Genomic DNA, 22,048 nt, shown 5'->3' with positions numbered 1-22,048 from the left:
GGGCTGCCATCTTCATTCCCCTGAGCCTCACCTGAATCAAAGCAATGAGAGGAGAGACCACGATGGTGATGCCTTTAGCCAACAGAGCAGGGAGCTGATAGCAGAGGGACTTTCCTGCCCCAGTGGGCATGCACACAAAGACATCCTTATCACCTGCAAAAGACAAGGGGGCAACATCTCAGTGCTCCTGCCTTTTGTATATTCCCCTCATCAAGGCTGCTGATAATTAAAGGATAATGTAAGAAAAACCTCTAGCAGAGTGTCTGGCACATGGAAGGGTCTCAATATAATTGCAATTCGCTTCCCATCCTTTCTAGGAAAAGGGGAGCGATCCAGGGAGATTCAGCAATGCAAGCCAATCATTCCCAGAAGTGGTAACTACTACACGGGTAAGGAGTCAGAGTCTGCTGGGACATGGATGGCTGAACCGAATCAGGTAGAGCTGAATCAGGATTCAACGAAAGCGGAATTCTTCTGGATGGATGAGCTTCTCTGCGTAGACATGGATACAACATCACTTAGAGGGATTTTGTTTATAAATATTACCGTGTCACTGACATTACATTCCTGCTCCCCTCTTGACAACCTCCGTCTGTCAACACAGCTCCGGTTTATAATGTTATTACTCCTTCCCTACTTGGGACCCAAGCCACTCTATCTTCAGCAAAGAAATTACCTGGAAGATGACTGCCTTAAGACTATTCCTGCCAACCACACCCCCCCACACACACACACACACTGCTGTCTACACCAAACAAAAGAGAATGGAAATGTATAGTGTTTTCAAAGACAACCTTAGCCCTGACTGTGAACTGTCAGAATCAGAACAGTTGGGTGGTTCTGCCGATAAAACTGTAAGTTTAGGGTGACATGTAAGTTTAGGGTGACATGTCTATATCTCCAAAACCAAATATACCCAAGGGTGGGGAGGTAGGAAGGGTCAGAAGGAAAGTGCTCTGCAGGGAATTCCCTGGTGGTCCAGTGGCTAAGACTCTGTGCTCCCGATACAGGGGGGCTGGGTTCGATCCCTGGTCAGGGAACTGGTTCCCATGTGCCACAACTAAGACTCTATGCAGCCAAATAAATAAAAATAAATATTTTTTTAAAAAAAGGAAAGTGCTCTGCAGCAGCACAAATGTAAACACAGATAGTTTGGCAATGTTACCTTTCACTACAGCCATGATCGCCTTCTCCTGCAAAGGCGTCTTAAAAGAGTCAAACCCAAAGACCTTTTTCAACGTGCTCCGGACTCGACGCTCAGGGTCAAAAGGAGAGGAAGGGTGGGTACTCATCTTTACCAACAGTGGCCAAAGGTTAAGGCAAAGGTGATGATCATTGGTTGCAACTAGAAACCTCTGTTCTGCTTTTAAAAGACTGCTTACTTTTCTCTATGAGTATAAATTTGCTTTATTATACTCAAACAATGCACTATTTTCAAGTAATATAGATCCAGGTGAAGAGCCTGGAGCAATACATTCTTGAGTAATTAACATCTCTATTTTTATGCTCAGTGAAAATAAAATCTTCGAACTATTCCAGGCCACAGTACAGCGCAGAGCTAGAAATCAGATCACGAGACGAAACATAAATGTCTTAGGAACAGTTTGGAGAAGATGAAATTTTTTTCCCTAAGATCCACCCTCTTCTCCATAAGCACTGCCACTGACAACCATTCTTCCCCCGGGACCTGACCTGACCCCTTCTTCCCACCACCCTCTCCCCCACCCCCCGGAGGACAGCCCTCCCCTTTTCCTCTACTCAGCCCCAGATCCGCTCTTTTCTCCCTTCCCCAGCCAAAGCCTCCCTCTCTTAACCCCAAGATATCAGAGCCGGCCGTGGGCTCCGAGAAGCGAAGGGCTCTTGTCGGGCCGCTGATGCCTGCTGGCTCGGGAACTACTCGAAGACCCCCATACGCCTCAGGTAACTGAAAAACCAAACTGCTGGAAAAGCAGTGTCAGGTAAATCCCACAGAAGCTTGTGTCCGTCGCGCAGTGATGACGTTCTGCAAGCGTTGGCATGAGGGGCGGAGCCAAGCGCTGAAAGAGCCGTTTTGATTGGTTCTCGGTCTGGAAGGGGGCGGGGTCTCCTGGGATCCGGAAGAAGTCGCCTTTCTGCGCGGAAGTCGGCTCTTCGGAGTCATAGAAGTGAGCCACGCCGGGGCTGTGGAAGTAAGATGGCGGGGAAGAAGAATGTTCTGTCGTCTCTGGCAGTTTACGATGAAGATTCAGAGGCCGAGTCTGATGGAGAGGCTGGAGTTGAAACGGCAGGCAGCGCGGCTGGTGAGGCCCGAGAAGGGAAGTGGAAAGGGAGAATCAGGTTACTGCTCCCCTAGCCGGCGGGAGGGAAAGAGATGGTCCCAAGTATCGGGCCCCGGAGCCCTAAAGGGCACTCAGGGTCCTGGGCTAGACCGAGCGTTGTATGCTCTGTAGCACGAATGGACCGTCTCCTTCCGTTGATTGGATTATCCTTCCGTAATTTACTGAAAGTCTCCGTGCTGGGCAGAAGGATGGACACAGGGGAGAGAGGATCCAAGGCTACTGAACCACTACCTGTTTTCTCCGGGCTTGTTTGTGGGGAAGAGCGAACCTTTTAATTAATAATATGCCCTAGACATATCCTGGAGCTTTGTACCTCCGGTCTCCACCGCGAGAGAGTCTTAATTCAGTAGATCTGGGGAAGGACCTGAGCATTTGTGATCCTTCCAAGGCTTCTTGGCGATTCCGTTAGTTTGTGAGTTGTTTAAAGCCCATCAGTGTTTTGTTACCGTACTCACGTTGAGAATAACAGTAGTAAGAAGTGGGAACAGATTTATATGGGAGTGAAGAGAGGCAGCAAGTCACCCAACATATTTGAGCCTTTGTTTCCTCATCGGGAAGTGATGGAGGGGCTTGGACTGTTAGCTTCTCAGTGCAAGTGGTCTTGGCCTGTCTGGAAGTTCTCTGCTGGTTTCCCAGTAATTTGCATTGTTTGGCGGGGGTGGGGGGTGGGGGTGGGGGGGATTGTTGTTTTTGTTTTAAACATAGAAAAATATTTTGTTTCTCAAGTAGATATGATTGGGAACCTCTCAAGGCACCCGTGTTTTAAGGTCCACTTCCTAGGGGAGGACTCACAAAAATGATGATGACAGAGTCCTTGTCTTGTATGGGAAGACTAGTTCATTGGTGCCTATTATACAAAGTAGACATAGGCAGATCAAAAGAGGGGCTTAAACAACGCGATATAACGGTTCAGAGAAAAGTATGCTTCAGTTGGCATAGGTGGATTGGAAGCATTAAAAATGAAATTTAATATTACTTTGCTTTCTTTCCTGTTCTTTTAATGAATTCATACACTAAATTTTGTAGTCTTCCCCAAAACAGAATCTGGGCCAGTGGTCACTTACATGAGATTTAGGTTTTCCTTGTCTCTTCAGAGATAGTCCTGGCTACTCAAATTACTCAAATGTTTTTCTCCATTCTCTTCCCAATTCATCTTATTTTTCTCTTCTGTTTAAGACGAGAAAGGCGGATTGGTATCCAAAGCCTATGGAGACGATGACTTTTCTCGCCTTGCGGGTGATGAAGATGGTTATGAAGAGGAGGAGGAGGAGAACAGCAAACCTTCGGTAGGTAAATCTATTCCCAAATCCACAGCTGCTCAAAGCATCATTTCATTTGTCAGAAACTTTCTGACCTGTACCAACAGTGTTCCATTTCCCCCTCCCCCCCTTTTTTTGGTGTGTTTAGTATCAGTTGAGAAAATTGGATTGGATATCTGTAGTTCTCTTTGAAAATCTAATTTTTTCACCTGAACCATTTTGTATTAACCTTTGTATTGAAACTTGGGGGCAACAGTAGTGGACAGTTTTGTTTACCCCAGATATCAATAGGTGTTTTATGTTGGTTTTCCCTGTTTAGATAATTTATTCCATTTGAAACAGTGCATTCATCCCAACTGATGTATTGTTTATATCTGCAGTCAATTCTGTATTATTTGCAATCTTGGTTGGGGCTCATTCAAATCTTTCAGTTTATTAAAAAGACTGGGAAGTACCGTTATTTGTGATTCGGTATTTATTAAATCCTTTCTTGATGTTCTACTTGGCACTTTTTATCAGAGTGTTCTTGATCATCAAATCTTGCTTAAAGTTTAGTATGTGCTGACTAGCAAAGAAAAGAGAACTTGCATCTTAATTTAACCAGAAAGACTTTAGATACACTGTCACCTAAAATTTAAAAGTTTGGAGAACTTAAGTCTAGAGAAAAACAAGGATTCAGACTGGTGCTTAACACAGACATACAAACTTGTATCTCAATATAAAATCTGGTTGGTTAGCAACAGCTTTAATTAAAACATCTAATAAATTGGTGATGGACAGGGAAGCCTGGCATCTGCTGTCCATGGGGTCACAAAGAGCCGGACATGACTGAGTGACTGAACTGAATGTTCTGTATTATTTGTTTGAAAATGTTATGCATTGCTACATAAACGTTAGAGTTAAAATGCTTTACAAATTAAACAAAAATGCGTTTTGTATATTCTGTTCTTTTGGAAGATATTTTTATCCCTTGAGGTATCCCCTCCCCCATTATTGCTAATAATTCAGAATTGACTAAAATTGTTTAGAAAAGCTTTGTAAGTTGTTTCATTTTCCTGACTGTTCTTAAGAGAGCACATACTGGCTTAACATCCAGTAACTATTTCCTTCAGCAAATTTGCATGATGTGTGTTTTTGAGATGTTCTGCATTTACTTTGCATAGAATTTTCACCATATTTAAGCTTTATTTCACATTTTGGTAAAATCCTCGCATCCAGTCCCAACATAGACATTCTAAAATGTGACTATATCTAGCTGAGCTACATCTCTGATTGTTTAGCCTGATGGGTTTCATTCGCAGCAGATTGTATTTAAAAGCTGTGGCTCTCTTGACACCTTGCAGAACAATTCAGTCTCAAAACCATCAGGCTAGTTGAAGTCTCTCGGGTGGTGGTTATATTCACATCTTGTGTGCTCTTTCATATGGGGAGGGGGGCATTTAGAGTGATTGAAAACAGCAGTTTCAAATGAAACTTTCTATTGGATGTGAAATTACAGCTCCCGTGCATTGGGGTGTACTCATGGTGGAACAGAACACAGGAGACAGCTGCCTGACAGGGTAGCTGATCTTTGACCTTCATTGGGTTTCAGTGAAATGGTGGACTAGCTTGTGTGAGGCTGGGGCACGCATTGGAAAATGTCATACCCACATGATGCTCCGTGTCAGGCAGGCCATTTGGATAAGGAACAAGGCTGCCTAGAATGGGTTAGTTCTCCAAAAGCCTGTATGGAGCGGGGTCCCCTCAGCTGGGTCCCAGGACAGTCCTGCCTTTCCCAGATCACTTGCCCTGGTCATTTTATACCTGCCTTCCTACTGTTCATGCTGTTGTGCAGATGTTGCTGGGTTGACGTGCTCGGGTATAGCATTGGGGTGAAGGGTCATGGCACTCAGGGAGGTGAATGCTGTCACGGGAGCTCGAAGTCTGATGTCTTTGTGTACATGAAAGGCAAAGAAGGGAAAAAAGATTTCTGTACTATGAAATCATGTGTATTTCATTGGCAACTCCATGCCTGCTTTATCCTGTGGGGCCTGATCTTCTTTTCTCAAGTGTATTGCAACCTTTCTCCATTTTTGTGTGTGCAGTCTTTAATCTCAGGCATTTTCATTGATATAGACCATGGCCCTGCTGGAGTAAGGACTTTGAGCGGCTGATGTTCTGTTTTTCCTACCCAGAACATCTCTTTTTCCCCTCCTCTTTCTCTGGAGCCTGGGTCATGTGGTGGGGGAGGGATTCTTGGTGGGACGCGCCAGGCTGGGCACGTTTGCTCCGTACCCTAGTTGTGCATGTGAGAACCTGGCCCGCTCCTTTAAGCTTAATCCTCTAAATTCTTTGTCTTGTAGGAAGATGACGATTCAGAGACTGAAAAACCTGAGGCTGATGACCCAAAGGTATTTGGTGTTGGCTGTGGTGGGGTGGCTGGATATGAACAAGGCACTTTTAACATCATGGCTCAGTTCATATGTCTGGTTCCAGATCTGTCCCACTAACATACGTGTAACCAGTGTAATTTGGGGGTGGGGTGGGGTGGGGATCAACCCAGCTTTAAGAGAACTGGAGACCACCCTGGACTGTCTTGAGGCAGCTTAATTTGCAGCCCCCTACCTGTTCTCTAAATCCAGGTGGGCTTTGTGCCCCTGCAGGTGGGTTAGGTGTAGGAATGTTTTTAGAATCAGGAAACCACAAGGGCTGCCTCGTGCACTGTGGGTTCTCTTTAGTTGTCCAGACATGAAGAAGGGCCATCGAGGGCCAGACAAAATGAGACCTCCTCCAGCTACTGGGGATGCTGAGCCTAAGCCTTGTTTTTCCAAGCTAGTGCCCTCCCACTCTCCAGTAAACCATACAGAATGGTTTGTTTAGAAACAGCATGGTCATTTCTTATTTTTCATCCCAGTAGCAGCTAGGAGTAATTCACACATCTTCGACCCCATTGTGATAAAGGTTAAGACACATACACACAGCCCACCCCCATCCCCCATGTTAGGGAGCCCTTGGAAATCAACACAAAACCCAGCCTTCAGGGTGACCCAACGCAGTTCTCGTGGAGGGTGAGCATCGGAACCAGACTGAGCTCCACCAGCTCAGACGTCCTCTGGTCCCCAGTGGCCAGCAGAGGCCCCGGGGGTGGGGCAGAAAGACTGAGTCCTCTGGCATCGCCAAGGACTAGAAGCGGCCCCCAGCATGAGTTCTGCGTGTTCCCTGCCCTTCGTCCTGCCCCAGCTCCCTCCTCTGCCCAAGCTGGCGTCACACTGTTGTCCAGGTCTCAGTCTCCACCTCAACCCCCTCACCCCTCCCTCTTCTGGAACTTTTCTGTCACATTTAAGTTTTATTTCGGTCAATATTTAACAGTACTTTTGCTTTTCAAACCGTTACTTTTGCATATTTCTGCCTTAAGTGTGTGACGTTTCTAGTCTTAGGATGTGTCACCGCAGATGTCATTTATTTTGTTAGCAAATGAGTTGCTGTCATAACTCTCTTTTCCACTAGATGGCCCTCCTCCCTACGTTGGCTTTTTAAGATCTGCTTTTAATTATAGCACTTTTCAAAAGTTTTTTTTTAATTGGAGAATAATTGTTTTACAGTGTTGTGTTACTTTATGTGGTACAACATTGTGAATCAGCTATAAGTATACATATATCCCCTCCCTCTTGAACCGCCCACCCACCCCCCAATTTGGTTTCTTTACACAGTCAAAAGCAAGAATCCCAAAGAACTTCTGTTCATTTTGGTTTTATCTTTTGAGGTTTTAAATATATTTTTTTTAATTTTAAAATAACATACCTATTACATACTAACATAAATAACATTTTTATGAGAAATTATCACCAAAAAAAAGAACAAAACATGGTATTATTTTACAAGTCTCCTTAATGTCTAATGTCTAGTTGAATAGACAGCTATTAATAGGTTCTTATAGCTGCTCCTGTGTTCGGTCTGTTGCATTATGGTGTTTTGGTTGAAGAATTTGAGGAAACTCTGGCTTGCGGCAGGCAGGTCATTGGAAAAGAGTATTCTGGTAGCCCTACAAGTCCTTGTGGGTGTCCTCTGACGCGTCATCAAAACGCTGCAGACGGTAGTTTCCTAAAGATTGGTTGCGACCGGAATGTGAATCCTTACCAATGAACTGTTCGTTCTCCGCTTCGTTAAAATCCTTGGGTCTCTCCCACTGTCAATGCCTCTTTTTCTCCTACTTGGTATCACATCATCAGACACTGGTGATTTGGACGGTGTCGGCTCACTGCATTATGTGGGCCCCCTAAGTGTTGACACATTTTGTTCTACGGTGTCCAAAAAAATGCTTATTTGTTAACAACATTACTGATCTCATCAGACGAATCAATAAATATCAGAAAGCGGTCGTGCTCACAGTGGGAAGTAGGTATTTTCTCAGATTCTCGTCTTTGCTAGAGAATTTGAATCTTATCGCCAGTAAGTAACCATGAGTGACAGATTTAGTCTTTAAGAAAATGCCTGCCAACTTCGTAAGTCTGAATAACTAGTTTGTCAGTTACTTTTTCAAGCAAAAATGATGCTCCATGAAGAAAGCAGCTTGTTCAGCTTGTAACCCAGTCACACAAAATGTTAAAAAAAAAAAAAAGAACTCAGACAAGTCAAAGATCAAGGTTAATCATTTTTAATGCTTCACCAGGGATGTTCCTAAGTGAAATTGACTTTTTTTTTTTAAACGGAGATTTAACTACTGCTAAATTTGTGCCGCTTCAGTTTATTCTAAAGGGCCAACAAGTTACATTGTTACTTCTGTAAACGTAATAGTGAAAGTGAAGTTGCTCAGTCATGTCAGACTCTTTGTGACCCCATGGACTGTAGCCTACCAGGCGCCTCCATCCAAGGGATTTTCCAGGCAAGAATACTGGAGTGGGTTGCCATTTCCTTCTCCAGGAGATCTTCCTGACCCAGGGATTGAACCTGGGTCTCCTGCATTGTAGGCAGACGCTTTACCATCTGAGCCACCAGGGAAGTCCTGTAACAGTGAAAAGGGCAAATATATATCTTACTCAGTATTATACAAAGGAGTTTTGACCCTGTAGACCCCCAGGGGTCTACAGATCAACTTTGAGAACCACTGTTTTTCAAAACCAAAAATCTTGGGTGGGTAATGTTAGTTAACTGATAGCTGCTTTCATTGCCCTCTGCATGTCCATTGGCTGCTAGCCTCATGGAGGTCTTGAGCCATGTTGAGGGCAGCAGAGCATCCCAAGGATGATAAACCTGCATCATCAAATCTGCCTGGTCTGTTTCATGAGGATTAACGAAATGTAACAGACACTTAGCTTTCAGTCGTTAGTTGTGACGACCAGCGCCCCCTTGGCTCGCTTCCCAGGCCGGCCACACGTGTCACTGGGCTTGTTTTGGGATTTTGGAAGCCGCATTTTAAACTGGAGTGTGCTCTGAGGAGAGCAGAGGTGAGGGGACTTAAAATGATGTCAAGTGGAGAAAGTTAAGGAGCTGGGAGAGGAAAGACCAGGGCATCGCTGGAAGTTCTGTCTGTTTGAGGGCAGGGAGGTGGCAGCCCCATGTGGAACTCAAGGAATGCAGAGAGCTGCAGGGAAGATGTTTGCCTTCACGTAATGAAGTCAAGTGGGCCTTAGGAAGCATCACGGCGAACAAAGCTAGTGGAGGTGATAGAATTCCAGGTGGGCTATTTCAGATCCTAAAAGATGATGCTGTGAAAGTGCTATACTCAATATGCCAGCAAATTTGGAAAACTCAGCAGTGGCCACAGGACTGGAAAAGGTCAGTTTTCATTCCAATCCCAAAGAAAGGCAGTGCCAAAGGATGCTCAAACTACTGCACAATTGCACTCATCTCACACGTTAGTAAAGTAATGATCAAAATTCTCCAAGCCAGGCTTCAGCAATATGTGAACCGTGAACTTCCAAGTATTCAAGCTGGATTTAGAAAAGGCAGAGGAACAGAGATCAAATTGCCAACATCTGCTGGATCATCGAAAAAGCAAGAGTTCTAGAAAAACATCTGCTTTATTGACTGTGCCAAAGCCTTTGACTGTGTGGATCACAATAAACTGTGGAAAATTCTGAAAGAGATGGGAATACCAGACCACCTGACCTGCCTTTTGAGAAATCTGTATGCAGGTCAGGAAGCAACAGTTAAAACTGGACATGAAACAGCAGACTGGTTCCAAATTGGGAAAGGCGTATGTCAAGGCTGTATATTGTCACCCTGCTTATTTAACTTATATGCAGAGTACATCATGAGAAATGCTGTACTGAATGAAGCACAAGCTGGATTTAAGATTGCCGGGAGAAATATCAATAATCTCAGATATGCAGATGACTCCACCCTTATGGCAGAAAGCCAAGAACTAAAGAGCCTCTTGATGAAAGAGGAGAGTGAAAAAGTTGGCTTAAAACTGAGCATTCAGAAAACTAAGATCATGGCATCTGGCCCATTACTTCATGGCAAATAGATGGGGAAACAGTGACAGACTTTATTTTTCGGGGCTCCAGAATCACTGCAGATGGTGACTGCAGCCATGAAATTAAAAGACACTTGCTCCTTGGAAGAAAAGTCATGACCAACCTAGACAGCATATTAAAAAGTAGAGACATTACTTTGTCGACAAAGGTTCATCTAGTCAAAGCTATGGTTTTTTCAGTAGTCATGTATGGATGTGAGAGTTGGACCATAAAGAAAGCTGAGCACTGAAGAATTGATGTTTTTGAACTGTGGTGTCAGAGAAGACTCTTGAGAGTTCCTTGGACTGCAGGGAGATCCAACCACTTCATCCTAAAGGTAATCAGTCCTGAATATTCATTGGAAGGACTGATGCTGAAGCTGATGTGAAGAACTCACTCATTTGAAGACCATGATGCTGGGAAAGATTGAAGGCCGGAGGAGAGGGGGACGACAGAGGATGAGATGGTTGGATGGCATCACTGACTCAATGGACATGAATTTGAGTAAACTCCTGGAGTTGGAGATGAACAAGGAGGCCTGGCATGCTGCAGTCCATGGAGTCGCAAAGAGTCAGACACGACTGAGCGACTGAACTGAACAAAGAACTGCCCGTCTTCTCAGGCCAAAAGTGGGTCAAGCTGCTTCAGGAGGTAGTGAACTCTGTTTCTGGGCCTTTTATGAAACTGCTAGTCTTTTAGAACCAATGTTCTAAAAGAAATATGAGGGTTGGAGTTGGAGTAAACCCCCAAGGTGCTTCTTTGGAAAGGACTTGGCATTGTGGATAAGCAAAGTTGTGTATTTTCCAACTTTATTATCTGTTAATTTTGGGGAGTACAAAAGTAGAATACAGAGACTGGAAATGGCCCTCATTTTTATCCCGCTGATGTTTGGGGTTACCTATGAGTACTGCTGCTGCTAAGTCGCTTCAATCGTGTCCGACTCTGTGCAACCCCACAGATGGCAGCCCACCAGGCTCCCCCGTCCCTGGGATTCTCTAGGCAAGAACACTGGAGTGGGTTGCCATTTCCTTCTCCAATGCATGAAAGTGAAAAGTGAAAGTGAAGTCGTGTCCGACTCTTAGCAACCCCATGGACTGCAGCCCACCAGGCTCCTCCATTCATGGGGTTTTCCAGGCAAGAGTACTGGAGTGGGGTGCCATTGCCTTCCCTGACCTATGAGTGCAGAGTCCCATATTTGGGAGTTTGAGGAAGAAATGAGAACTCCAGGCCCCACTGCCCCCACCCCCCTACTCCCCCCACATAGGGAGCCTGTGTTCCTGATCCATCAGCCCAGGGTGGCAGGGATTGGGCCCTGGGGTTGGCCCTAAACCAGAGAAGAGGGGCTTAGAGGAGGTGGCAGAGTGTCCCGCAGAAATAGGATGCCGGGCACTTCTGTTCCATCAGGTCTTGTTCTCACCTCGCCTCAACAAGCAGCCAGACTCAGGTGTTCCAGTTACTGAACAGAAGGTGGCGCTGCTGTCCTGGACAGAGGCAGACCGGGCGGGGCAGCCCTCTGTCCGGCTCCTCACCGCAGGGATGGGCCCCTAAAGCTCAAGTGCTTCCTCCATCTGTTTGCCCTTGGCCCACGCGCTTCCCTTGCGCCACCCCCCTTTGTCCTTGTTTTACCTCGGTTGCCCTGGAACTTTTCCCCTTGTTTATCTTTTTTCCCCACTCCCACTGTTCCTGTAGATAAAGGTATTTCCACTCAACCCACTGTCCCTGACACACACTCTCTTCCTCTGCAAACAAAACACGGGCACTGATGAGCTGGCACAGGTGAGCTGGAGCAGCCTGTGGGCAACTCACTGGGAGGCCCAGCCTCCCATTGCGGGGCAAGGCGCGCTGGTCCAGGCTTTGACCCGGGGAAGGAATCCTCCAAGCCCAAGGAGCAAACATCTGTCAAAACAAAATAGTGTTTCTGGGTCAAGAAGGTGACATGGGGTGGGGGAAAAAATTGTTCCAGCATTTTTTAAAAGGCGTGAACAACCCCAGTTCAGAAAAAGCATTACAATAATCCTTCAAACCCCAAAAGTAGTGCAAAAATGAGGAATTCACAACCCAGAGCCAGTCTGGTGGGTTTGGAGTCGGAAGACCTGGGTTGAGTGCTGGCGTGGCTTCCGTCCAGTTGTGGGCCAACAGGCAAACTTCAACCACTTGGGGCACGTCTGAAGTCAGGGCTGTGATACCAGGCGGTGGTGGCAGCGATAGAGGAGAATGTGTAGGGATGTGTTCTTTCTCAGCCTAAGATGGAGTTTTAAGCAATGCTTGGCAGTCTGATTCCGCATCCCCATCCTGGAGGTCAGAAGTTACTATAGTTTCTCAGTTCACAGCATCCTTGGTGTCACAGGAATTTTTCACAGAACTCCTAGGCCAAAAGAAATAACCTAACAGTTCTGTTCAGTAAGTATGTTCTCCAAACAATCAGCATCAGCGTCCTCATGATTTAGTGTGTTTCTGTTCGGCTGCTAACTCGTGACTGTAGACCTCCAGGCTCCTCTGTCCATGGGATTTCCCAGGCAAGGATACTGGAGTGGGTTGCTGTTTCTGTCTCCAGGAAATCTTCCCAACCCAGGGATTGAACCTGCGTCTCCTGCACTGGCAGTCGGGTTCTTTACCACGGAGCCACCTGGAAAGCCCCACAGTTTAGTGTAGTCACATTGGAAAAACAACCCATAAATTAGTGTGGTATCAGACAAGATGTTGAGAAATTTGTTTGCCTTAAAATTTGTAAATTTCACGGCCGCTTCCTGGGGTGCCTTGATGGACAGTTTGGCAGTGTGGCATCGCTGTGTTGGTGGGTACTCATAGAGTTTCAGAGCACTGGGGCTTGGTGGAGGCCTGGCTCAGTGGGCTGAGTGGGCTTCTGCCTTCAGTGGCCGCACGCACACACCTGAACTCAAGAAGGACCAGCGTCCTGGTCTCCAAGTGTTACTAATTGACCTGGAATTGAGATGAAGGATTTGCCTAGGGCAGAACTGACTCAGTAACTCACACTCTTCCTGTCCTCTCCAGCCGCTTCTCCCCAGCCCAGCATTATTAATGATCTTTGAAAATGTCAGAATCAAAGGTCTGGAGGCCGAAAGCAGCCCACAGAGCTCGTTTCCCAGGAGTTTGTTGACACCATTCTAGGAAGAACTTCAGGAGCCTGCCAGCATTCTCTTAGTGACCACGCACGGAAAGAGGCGCCAGCTTCCGCAGGATCCGTGCAGAGCAAAATGCTTTCCTCCCTGGGCTTTGGGTCTGTTGGCTGTACCTCCAGGGCTCTGGAATCAGAAAGGGAGATGCCAGACTTTTCACGAACAAGCAGCATAGGGTTCTAGTCATCCTGAAGGATACTCCAGAGACAGGTTGTGGGGGTGGCAGAGGAACCAGAGGCCTTTTGCAGCCAGCGGAGATGGGCCATTGTGTGCCTTTGCTTGGTGAGCTTCTGGGGAATCCACCCTTGGGGATTGTTGTACTGAGAATTCTTTTTCAGGATGGGAGAGCAAAGGTTATCTTGTTAGAGTTTAAATGTGGACCTCTGAGAGGTCTTTGACATGGAAAGGGTCATATGGCACTTTTTCTGGTGGTTATCTTATCAGGGTTTTGTTTTTGTGCATATTTTGTTGTCAGACTATCATAATAGCAAGATTGAATATTTAATGAAAGGAAAAAATCACCTAATATCACGATCCTGACAGTGTAGCCGTTTTTATTCTTCTATCCAGTACTCTTGCCTGGAAAATCCCATGGACGGAGGAGCCTGGTAGGCTGCAGTCCATGGGGTCGCTAAGAGTCGGACACGACTGGTGACTTCACTTTCACTTTTCACTTTAACGCATTGGAGAAGGAAATAGCAACCCACTCCAGTATTCTTGCCTGGAGAATCCCAGGGACAGGGGAGCCTGGTGGGCTGCTGTCTATGGGGTTGCACAGAGTTGGACACGACTGAAGCGACTTTGCCGCAGCAGTGTAACAGGGTTAACTATTTTGTATCCAGTTTTGTTCTTATTTGTATTATAAACATCTTCAGTGTTCCAGTAGTCTGGGTAATTCTATAATGTTGTTTTAGTCTGACTCTTGCGACCCCATGGACTGTAGTCCATCAGGCTCCTCTGTCCATGGGATTTCTCAGGCAAGAATACTGGAGTGGGTTGCCATTTCCTTCTCCAGGAAATGTTCCCAACCCAGGGATCGAACCTGCGTCTTCTGCACTGGCAGGTGGATTTTTTACCTCTGAGCCACCTGGGAAACATAATTATATAATAGCATGACATAAATGAAAAATTACACTTGAGAATTACAGGTGGGTTTTGTATCTCAATAAAACTACTTTAGGAAAGATTGTTTTTATAATTTTCTAAATACCTTCAACAAATGGAGAATGATGAAGAGGTTGAGATTCACCAACTTTTGTTCTAGTAGTAATGCCAGTCAGTAGCAAAACATTTTTTCACACCAATTCCCTTAGTCCTTCTCATATATTCAGCTAAGATAAAATCCAGAAATGGCACATCAGAATAGCAAGATATGAAAGTATTTTTGTAGTTGTTGACTAAAGTGTTGTATAGGCAATTTCTTTTCAGTGAGAGGCCCTGATGGACAGGAAATGTGCCATGCTCTTCACACAAGTCACAAGAAATAATTCATTCTTTAAAATGTAAATTCTCATTGGAAGTCTGCGGGATTGTTCACCCAGTAAGGGAGGCCGGCTCAGTAGGCTTCAGGATCTGGTATTCCTTCTGTAAGCCCCAGGAGATCTCCAGGCTGAGGATGGGGCGGCAGCGCCCAGTGTGTGGGTGATTAGGTCTTCAGGACCTGCCCTTCCGTTCACGGAAACTCAGACATTACTCACTGGGACACCATGAATTCTTGAGCTGTTTCCCCTGATCATTATAGTTAAAAGATAATAGATCTGGCCGTCTTCTCCTTAAGTGGAGGGTGTAACACCTGTCTGCCTGTGACCTGCTCTGGAGTCATTCCTGGAGAGGAATTTCACCTCCTGGCTCTTTAATGTTGGGTGGCTCAGATAGTAAAAAATCTTGCCTGCAATCCAGGAGGAGACCCAAGTTCGACCCCTGGGTCAGGAAGATCCCCTGGAGAAGGGAACGGCTACCCACTCCAGTATTCTTGCCTGGAGAATCCCATGGACAGAGCAGCCTGGCTGTCTCTAGTTCATGGGGTCACAAATAGTTGGACGTAACTGAACAACTAACACTTCCACTTTTTCCAGTGGTTGAACCAAGGGTTTCATAGAAATTGTGGCCATTCACAGCCTCCTAGTCTCAAGGGAGGAAGCAGGAAGTTGGGAAATGGTATTTCTAGGCTTTGCAGTCGGGCTGGAGTTTGAATTCCGACGTAGACATTTACGGGCAAGAAACTGCTTCATTGTATTTTGCGTCGGTTTGCTCCTCTGCAGTGGAGAGGATAGTCTGCCTTACGGGGCTGTTACTAGACTTGATGGACGTGTGTTAGCGTTTGGTGCCTTCTGTCTAGGGTGTGAGGAGCAGGGTGTGTGCTCGGTCCCTCCATCTTGGTTTTCACTTCCTGCCTGCCCCCGTGTTCTGCCTTCCAGATCCATGATCCTTTTAAGTACTGATTAGAAAAAAACAAGACAGTGTGACTCACCTAAGCGCAGAGAAGGAAATGGCCCTTGACCATTCCCGGCTTGTGAGCCATCTGGTCTTGTCTTCTGGCTGTTGTATTTGGCCTTTGAACTGTTGAAAATACCCAGGCCTATTTACCACCAGCATTGCCTTGCTCTCACCACAGTGAGTGGCCGTTTGGCCTTCTTTTGGGCTGCTCTTGAACAAGGCGGAGGTGGTCTTCACAGAGTAAGTGACAGAATTCGCACACCAGGGAGAACCCACCCACCCCAGGCTAGGGTCTGCAAGTCCATCTGGGTGATGATCTGAGCAGCAGGCAGAGGGACAGAGGCAGGGCAGGCTGTGCAAATAGCTCTCTTGTCCAGATTGAAAAAAACTCAAGGTAGGTCCTTTGTCTCACCGCCTTCGGAAGGCAGCTTGGCCACATGTGTAGCCGAAACACCGCTGGGAGAAACGTTGCGGTTGCTGGGAGTTGTGATCTCCTGCAAAGGGAAGAAGGACCATTACTGTCCCTCTCACTCCCTATCCTGGCAGTCCCACCGCTGCCAGCAGGGCCTTCTTGACTGTACTTGCCCCGCTCAGCTGAAGCGGAGACTCCCAGGAGCCCCACCCTGCCCCTGCGCGGTTCTGCATCCAAGTAGGAGCCGCTGCATGCCCGGCCCACCCGCCCGCCAGCCACGCAGGCCCCAGCAGACTTCCTTCCCTTCGGGGCCACATGCCACGGATTTCTAACCAAGGTGTGGCTGGGTGCCTCCTTCCCCAGTGAGGACGTAGCTTTTTGAAATTTATGTTGTAGAAGGGAAGCTGCCTGTCTTTAGGGATCCGGCACTTCCCACCTCTGTTCCTTGCTTCAGTCCATGTCCCTTGAGATGCTACTGTAGGATTCCTGGGTTTGACAGGATTTTACTCATTTGTATTAACATTGGGTTTCCCAGGTGGTTCAGTGGTAAAGAAGCCCCCCTCTGCATCTTCAAGTGTCTTGAATCAGATCTGTGGTTACGTTTGAAATAGTCAGCATAGTCTCCCCTTGGGAGGTGGCTCCAGCCAGAGCTTGCCTTCACATGGAGTCTGGGTGGTTCCACGTGACAGAGCCTTAGCGCCATGCGGAGCCATGGGGGCATTACTGAAGCCAGGATTTCGGAGAGACTATTCTTCTCCCCCTCCCTGCCTTTGCTTCCATCTCCAAGGCCAGCCCTGAAGCTGGCTTAGTTTGTCTTGGCAGACACCTGTTTAACCCTTTCCTGTAGAAACCTCTCTTTGTGGAGCTGAGCCTTCCCAGCAGTGAGCTGGGAGTGAAGGCAAGTCCATTGAATCCGAAACGGCCCCACCAGCTTCCGCCCATTTTTCTGATAAGTTGAGTGTTTTGATAAGTTGAGTGTTTCCATCCACGGGCAGGCAGCCTGCCATGGCAGTGGCCCAGTCCTGACCATCAGGATACAACTGAAGGAAATGTGCTGGTGATGGGCTTTCTCCTGGGCTCTCCTGGGTGTGTAGGTAAAGCAACCCCTGCCAGGCGGCCCCCACGCAGCACTGGGTTCAGTGACTGCTGCTGAGTCTTGCGGTTCCTGCCTCTTAGTCCATGCCCCCAACACTGTCTGTCAGACCACAATGATTTTATTTTGGAGCTTGGAGCCATTTGGAATGGCTGCTTTCTGGGCATCCTGAAGTGACTCACGTGTCACAGAAAACCTCGTTTGTCCGTCAGCTTGAAGCCTTCAGGGGCCTTCTCGGGGCTTCCTTGGCTCTTGAAACAGCAGGATTGTCTGCCCACAAGTTCACAAGGCTGTCATGAGAACTAAATGAGATCTTTCACTGAAGTGCTTAGCATGATACCTAACGTTATTCCCCAAGACTGAGTTTTGTTCAGATCACGTGCCCAGTGTTTGGCCCATTGCCTGGTACGTAATAAATGCTTGATAAGTTATTTGTGGAATAAATAAATGAATTAACTTTACAATAATTATTTTTTTGTGTATTCAAATCAGAAGCAACAAGGTAGACTTAAGGTGTTTTAAATTCAGTATTGGTGCGCGCCCCCGCCACACACACACCTTCCTGCCTACCCCGTATCAACCTTTATTGCAATTCTGCTCCTGTAGCTCCTCCACTGCCTTGCTTTCTGTTGAGTGCACACATTGAAACTACCTGTGGACTTTAACAGGTTTGGAGTCTGGGGGTTCAGCATTGCAGGTGATGTTTGCTTTGAAACCCTAAACTAGACTGAAGAAAAACTGACCACTGGCTGCTTAGGCGTGGGTGGTGGCGGGGAGGAGGGGCGGGGGTGTATGTGTGTGGAGGAGGGGAGGGTGTGTGTGTGTGTGTGTGTGTGGAGGAGGGGAGGGTGTGTGTGTGTGTGGAGGAGGGGAGGGAGTTGTGTGTGTGTGTGTGTGTGTGTGTGTGGAGGAGGGGAGGGTGTGTGTGTGTGTGTGTGTGTGGAGGAGGGGAGGGTGTGTGTGTGTGTGTGTGGAGGAGGGGAGGGTGTGTGTGTGTGTGTGTGTGTGGAGGAGGGGAGGGTGTGTGTGTGTGTGTGTGTGTGTGTGTGTGTGTGTGTGGAGGAGGGGAGGGTGTGTGTGTGTGTGGAGGAGGGGAGGGTGGGTGTGTGAGATCAGTGTTTGAGCACCTGTTGTGGGCCGGGCACCGACTGTTGCAGGTGCTGGGAACACAATGGTATATAAGACAGAGCACAGAACAGGGCAAGTGTCCTCTCGTTGGCCAGGTGGGGGTGGGGTGGAGGCCTGCTTCCTTCCCTGGTGCAGGGGAGGAGGCCGACATGGCCAGCAGAGCATGCCTGGGGCCTCAGGCCACAGTGAGGGTTCTTTTTGAGTGGGATCTCTGCTCATGGAGTGCAATGTCACCAGGGCTTTGTAACTGCTCGGGAGCCCCAGGTCTGAGAGGACAGAAGATTTGGGAGGCTTTGTTTCTCTGATCTGCCTCCCCAGCTGCCCCCTACTTTTAAGATGCAGCGTTTCATCATCGGCCAGAAAACCTAGTCTGGAACATTCTTTCCCCTGGAGCGGGGCGCGGCTGTCCTTTGCCCTCTGCTCAGAGGGTTTTCTCTGTGCCTAGTGCTCCTGAACGTGGGGAGAAAAGGCAGAGTTTAGATGTGGTGGAATCCAGCTGCCAACTTGCCTTGTCTCAGGTTGGACCCCAGAGCTTCAAGTGCACTTTGTGGGGCTGACTCTCGGAAGGGTTGATGAAGTGTTGGCTGTAAACCTCCATCCTCGCCACCAGGAGCTGTGGCTCCTCTGCTGAGTAAACCCTCCAGCTCACGTGGCCGCACGTCCCGCGTCATGGAGCCATGTTGTTTTCACTTCCTTCCTCTGCTCTGGTCACGGTTTTGCTGGTGGCTGGAGTTTTATATTCTCTGCAGAGGAAACCACATCTCAGATTCTGTAATTCCTAAAAATGCGGCCCCTGTCACAGGGCTGTTAGATTCTTCCAAGTCTCAGACACGATGAACTGCAAAACCAAAATTGTTAGGTTCAGATCACAGCCCTCCAGGGACGGCCCCAGCCCACGGCAGCCGCCTCATACCCTGGTCAGAGGGACTTAAGCCCTGGGAGGATAGAGGGTGCAGACGGTCTGAAGAAGAGGCATCAGGGTTCTCCTTCCTCCTTTCTCACTTGGCTTCGTGGGATGATACGGATTTTGTTTTGCTTTGTTTTTCCTGTGTCTTAACAGGACTTGAACTGGAGGGCAGAAACCAGGTTTGCCTGGTCTTTCCCCCAGGAACTGCTATGTGCAACGCGGTCCCAGGCAGGACACCCTGTCTCCACCTTCCTGAGAAACTGGGTGAAAAGCGCCCGCCGGGGTGTCTGAGGGGGCGTGTGCTGTCACGTCCAGGAGACCTGGACTCATGCCTCCCGGCTGATGCAGACGGTCATCTGTCTGATAACTGGATCTCTAGGCTGAGTTCATTTCTGTGGCCAACGGAATATCCACCTGGAGGCCAGGGAGGGTGGATTCGACAAGTCAAGGCAGGCTTCCTGTGAGCCTTCTGAAACCCTGCTGTGGGGGAAGGAAAGGAACAGTGGGTTTTTGTTACTTTTTGCTCTTGTCCTCTCCTCCCCTCCTGCCTCTTTAAGGATATACCGAGTCTCTCTCTAGCAAGTTTTGTCAAACCGGTTTCTTGAACTGCTGGCAGTTTAACACGTGAACCTTCCTTCAGTCTCCGAAGGAGATAGCCCTGTTAAATACTTCATCAGTTGTTTTTTCTAACACCATGGCTGGCTTCCAAGATAACTATCCTGGGCATTTTGTTTGTTTTTGCGCTGAGTTCCTGGTATCTGAGGCGTGACTGTCCCATGGGTCTTTGTGTTTAATGCGGAGCCCCGTCCTCGCCCTCAGAGCAGCTTCATTGGATGAAAGTTGCCTCGATGGACTGTTGAGCATAAGTGGTTCTAAAAAGCGTCTCTGGGGTATTTGACGCCTGTCCTCAGTGGTCTCACCGGACACCCTGACTCTCCTTCCTTGCTGGACTTTCTTCAGCATCCCCTAATGTCCTGCAGCCAACTCCATTCCAAAAACATATGTTGCCGTGGCTCCAGGTCCTTGTGGGGTGTAGTCCAGCCCTTTTCAGGCTCAGGTTGGGGCAGCGGGGGTTCAGGCTCCTTTCAGATCTGGAAGCACTTGGGTCGTCAGCTTTCTTCAGGGGCACCTTGGTACCAGGCCACATTCCCAGGAGCTCAGCAGACCCACAGCCCACTTGTCCACGTCAGAGGGCAGAGGAATTCCCTGCTGAAGCATAACAAGGTGTGGCCACCAGGAGGCACAGAGTCCCATTGTTGGATTCTCCGGGGCCTTAGGAATCACACAGGCGCCTGTGACGCAAGTGGGGGATCTGAACAAGCACAGACTCCAAAGCCTCGCCATAGTCTGTGGCTCCCAGCCTGCGGAGGCTCAGGTGTTTGGCTTTTAGGGTTGTCTCAAGGCAGGAGAATCTTTGCTTGCGGTTGGGTCCCTGCGCTTGCAGATAATGTGGAGCTGGATTCCAGCTGGGAAGGGGCAAGGGTGCAGAACTTCTTTCTGGGGGGTGCTGGTTTGGAATTAAATAAAAGGCCACAGTTTCATGGGACTTGAGGTGCACGCCGTGAGAGTAGAAAAGCAGAGACTAGTTGTCATATTGAAACCAACTACCAGGTTAATTTGGGGAAGGGAGCATGTATAGAAAGATAAATCTGGGGGAAAATGAGGAGCCAGGTTAAAAAAGGAAAACCTGAAGATAGTCGAAAAAAGACTTCCTCTCTGTGATTTTGCCCCATCATCTCTTTTTCTCCCCAAGATGTGACTAAATAAAGCTCAGATAAGCCAGCCCAGGCCCTTGTGAAACGCAGGAATCTCCGCCTCTGCCCACCCGCTCCACCTCCCATCACTGGGCAAAGGCAGGCCCAGGAGCCTCACCCCTTTTAATCTCACGAGGAGCTTGTGGTGTGAACAGGTCCTTTCTCCTTTGAAGAGACTCCTCACTGGTTTGGTGACTAACTTCCTGTGCCCCCGGAGCAGACAGCAGAATTCCCACGTGGCTGGCTTGCCTCCTTCCTTGCTGCTCTGCATTTTGGCCTCCAAAGGGTCCAGGGCAGCGCTTTGGGAAAGAGCCCTAGGAGGCCTTTGAAGAGTTAGTGCATCAGGCTTGTGGGACCAGCCAGATGGCCCCAGAGGGGAGGTAGGATGTGGCCAAGTGATGTTTTCCCACAGTGAGCACCCGGACAGCTGTCCCCTGGAGGGAGAATTAGGACCTTTATAGCCCAGCGTGCCACACACTTCAGCATGGGTTCCCCCAGAGTCACAGCTACAAAGGGATCGTTGTGGGGCCCGCTGAGACCCGCTGTCTGTGGAGGGGCTGATTGATGACCAACCTGAATTTGGCTCAGCAGCCCTCTGGGGGTGCCTCTGCTTTTTGCCCACCTGATTGGCAGGGGGCGGGTGACTGGGGGCAGTGGTTGCTAAGCAGCCTGGCCTGGACGTTATGCCCGTCTAGGTCGAATGAATAGCTGCAGTGTTCCAAAGAATGAGGGAGTTTTGGCCTATCCTAGGGACTTTTTGGAGAAGGGGGTTAAGAACTGCTGTTCTGGTCTTAGAGCCTGGGGGGTGGGGGGTTGGTGGCCTCCCTGTGCCTGCCTTCTGAGACGTCACCTTGGTGTCAAGTCGCATCGTATGAGTGGGATACACAGCGCTGCCCAGCCGCCTCCACGTGCCCGTCGGGTCCATGATTGTTACTGTCTTATCTCCTCCCTCACTGATCAAAGGGAGGGGACACAAGATCCAGCCTCGTGAGCACAGCTTCTGCCACTGCGATCATTACCACGTCATGGCACCTGAGACCCCGACCTGTGTTGAGGGGCTCGGTTTCTCCAGAAATGGGGAGAACAGCTATGTTTTTACGTTTGTAAAACGTAAAACAAACATTATGCATTTGGGGCAGCAAAAGCAAGGAAAGTAGGTGCCTAGCC

At 48.1% G+C, this 22,048-nt stretch overlaps 2 protein-coding genes and 1 non-coding gene across 8 annotated transcripts in view; 1 reads left to right on the top strand and 2 right to left on the bottom strand.

Annotated features, from left to right (window-relative positions):
* Positions 1-1,998, bottom strand: part of RECQL5 (RecQ like helicase 5) — a 30,219-nt gene extending 28,221 nt beyond the window's left edge. Inside the window, exons 1-3 of one of the 3 annotated variants that reach the window (XM_061392819.1) lie at positions 1,825-1,998; positions 1,166-1,303; positions 32-153 (exon numbers count right to left, since the gene is read on the bottom strand). In XM_061392819.1, the coding sequence (XP_061248803.1) occupies positions 32-153; positions 1,166-1,292 (249 nt within the window). In that variant the 5' untranslated portion in view covers positions 1,293-1,303; positions 1,825-1,998. Of the gene's footprint in view, positions 1-31; positions 154-249; positions 1,141-1,165 lie in introns of those variants that run through there. The other 2 variants (XM_061392821.1, XM_061392820.1) reach the window with 2 other exon arrangements.
* Positions 1,999-2,053: 55 nt separating this feature from the next.
* The window catches only part of SAP30BP (SAP30 binding protein), a 33,769-nt gene continuing 13,774 nt past the window's right edge, over positions 2,054-22,048 (top strand). The window contains exons 1-3 of one of the 4 annotated variants that reach the window (XM_061392824.1): positions 2,054-2,279; positions 3,495-3,604; positions 5,920-5,967. In XM_061392824.1, coding sequence (XP_061248808.1) covers positions 2,174-2,279; positions 3,495-3,604; positions 5,920-5,967 — 264 coding nt within the window. In that variant the 5' untranslated portion in view covers positions 2,054-2,173. The remainder of the gene's footprint in view (positions 2,280-3,494; positions 3,605-5,919; positions 5,968-22,048) is intronic. The other 3 variants (XM_061392822.1, XM_061392823.1, XM_061392825.1) reach the window with 3 other exon arrangements.
* TRNAC-ACA (transfer RNA cysteine (anticodon ACA)) lies at positions 8,482-8,554 on the bottom strand. Its single transcript has one exon. It is a non-coding gene; the product is annotated as a tRNA-Cys (tRNA).

Source organism: Bos javanicus, chromosome 19 (genome assembly GCF_032452875.1).
Source record: "Bos javanicus breed banteng chromosome 19, ARS-OSU_banteng_1.0, whole genome shotgun sequence".
Taxonomy (NCBI): Eukaryota; Metazoa; Chordata; class Mammalia; order Artiodactyla; family Bovidae; genus Bos; species Bos javanicus.
The sequence above is the reverse complement of the archived record's forward strand: the minus strand, read 5'-3'. Positions and strand labels throughout refer to the sequence as shown.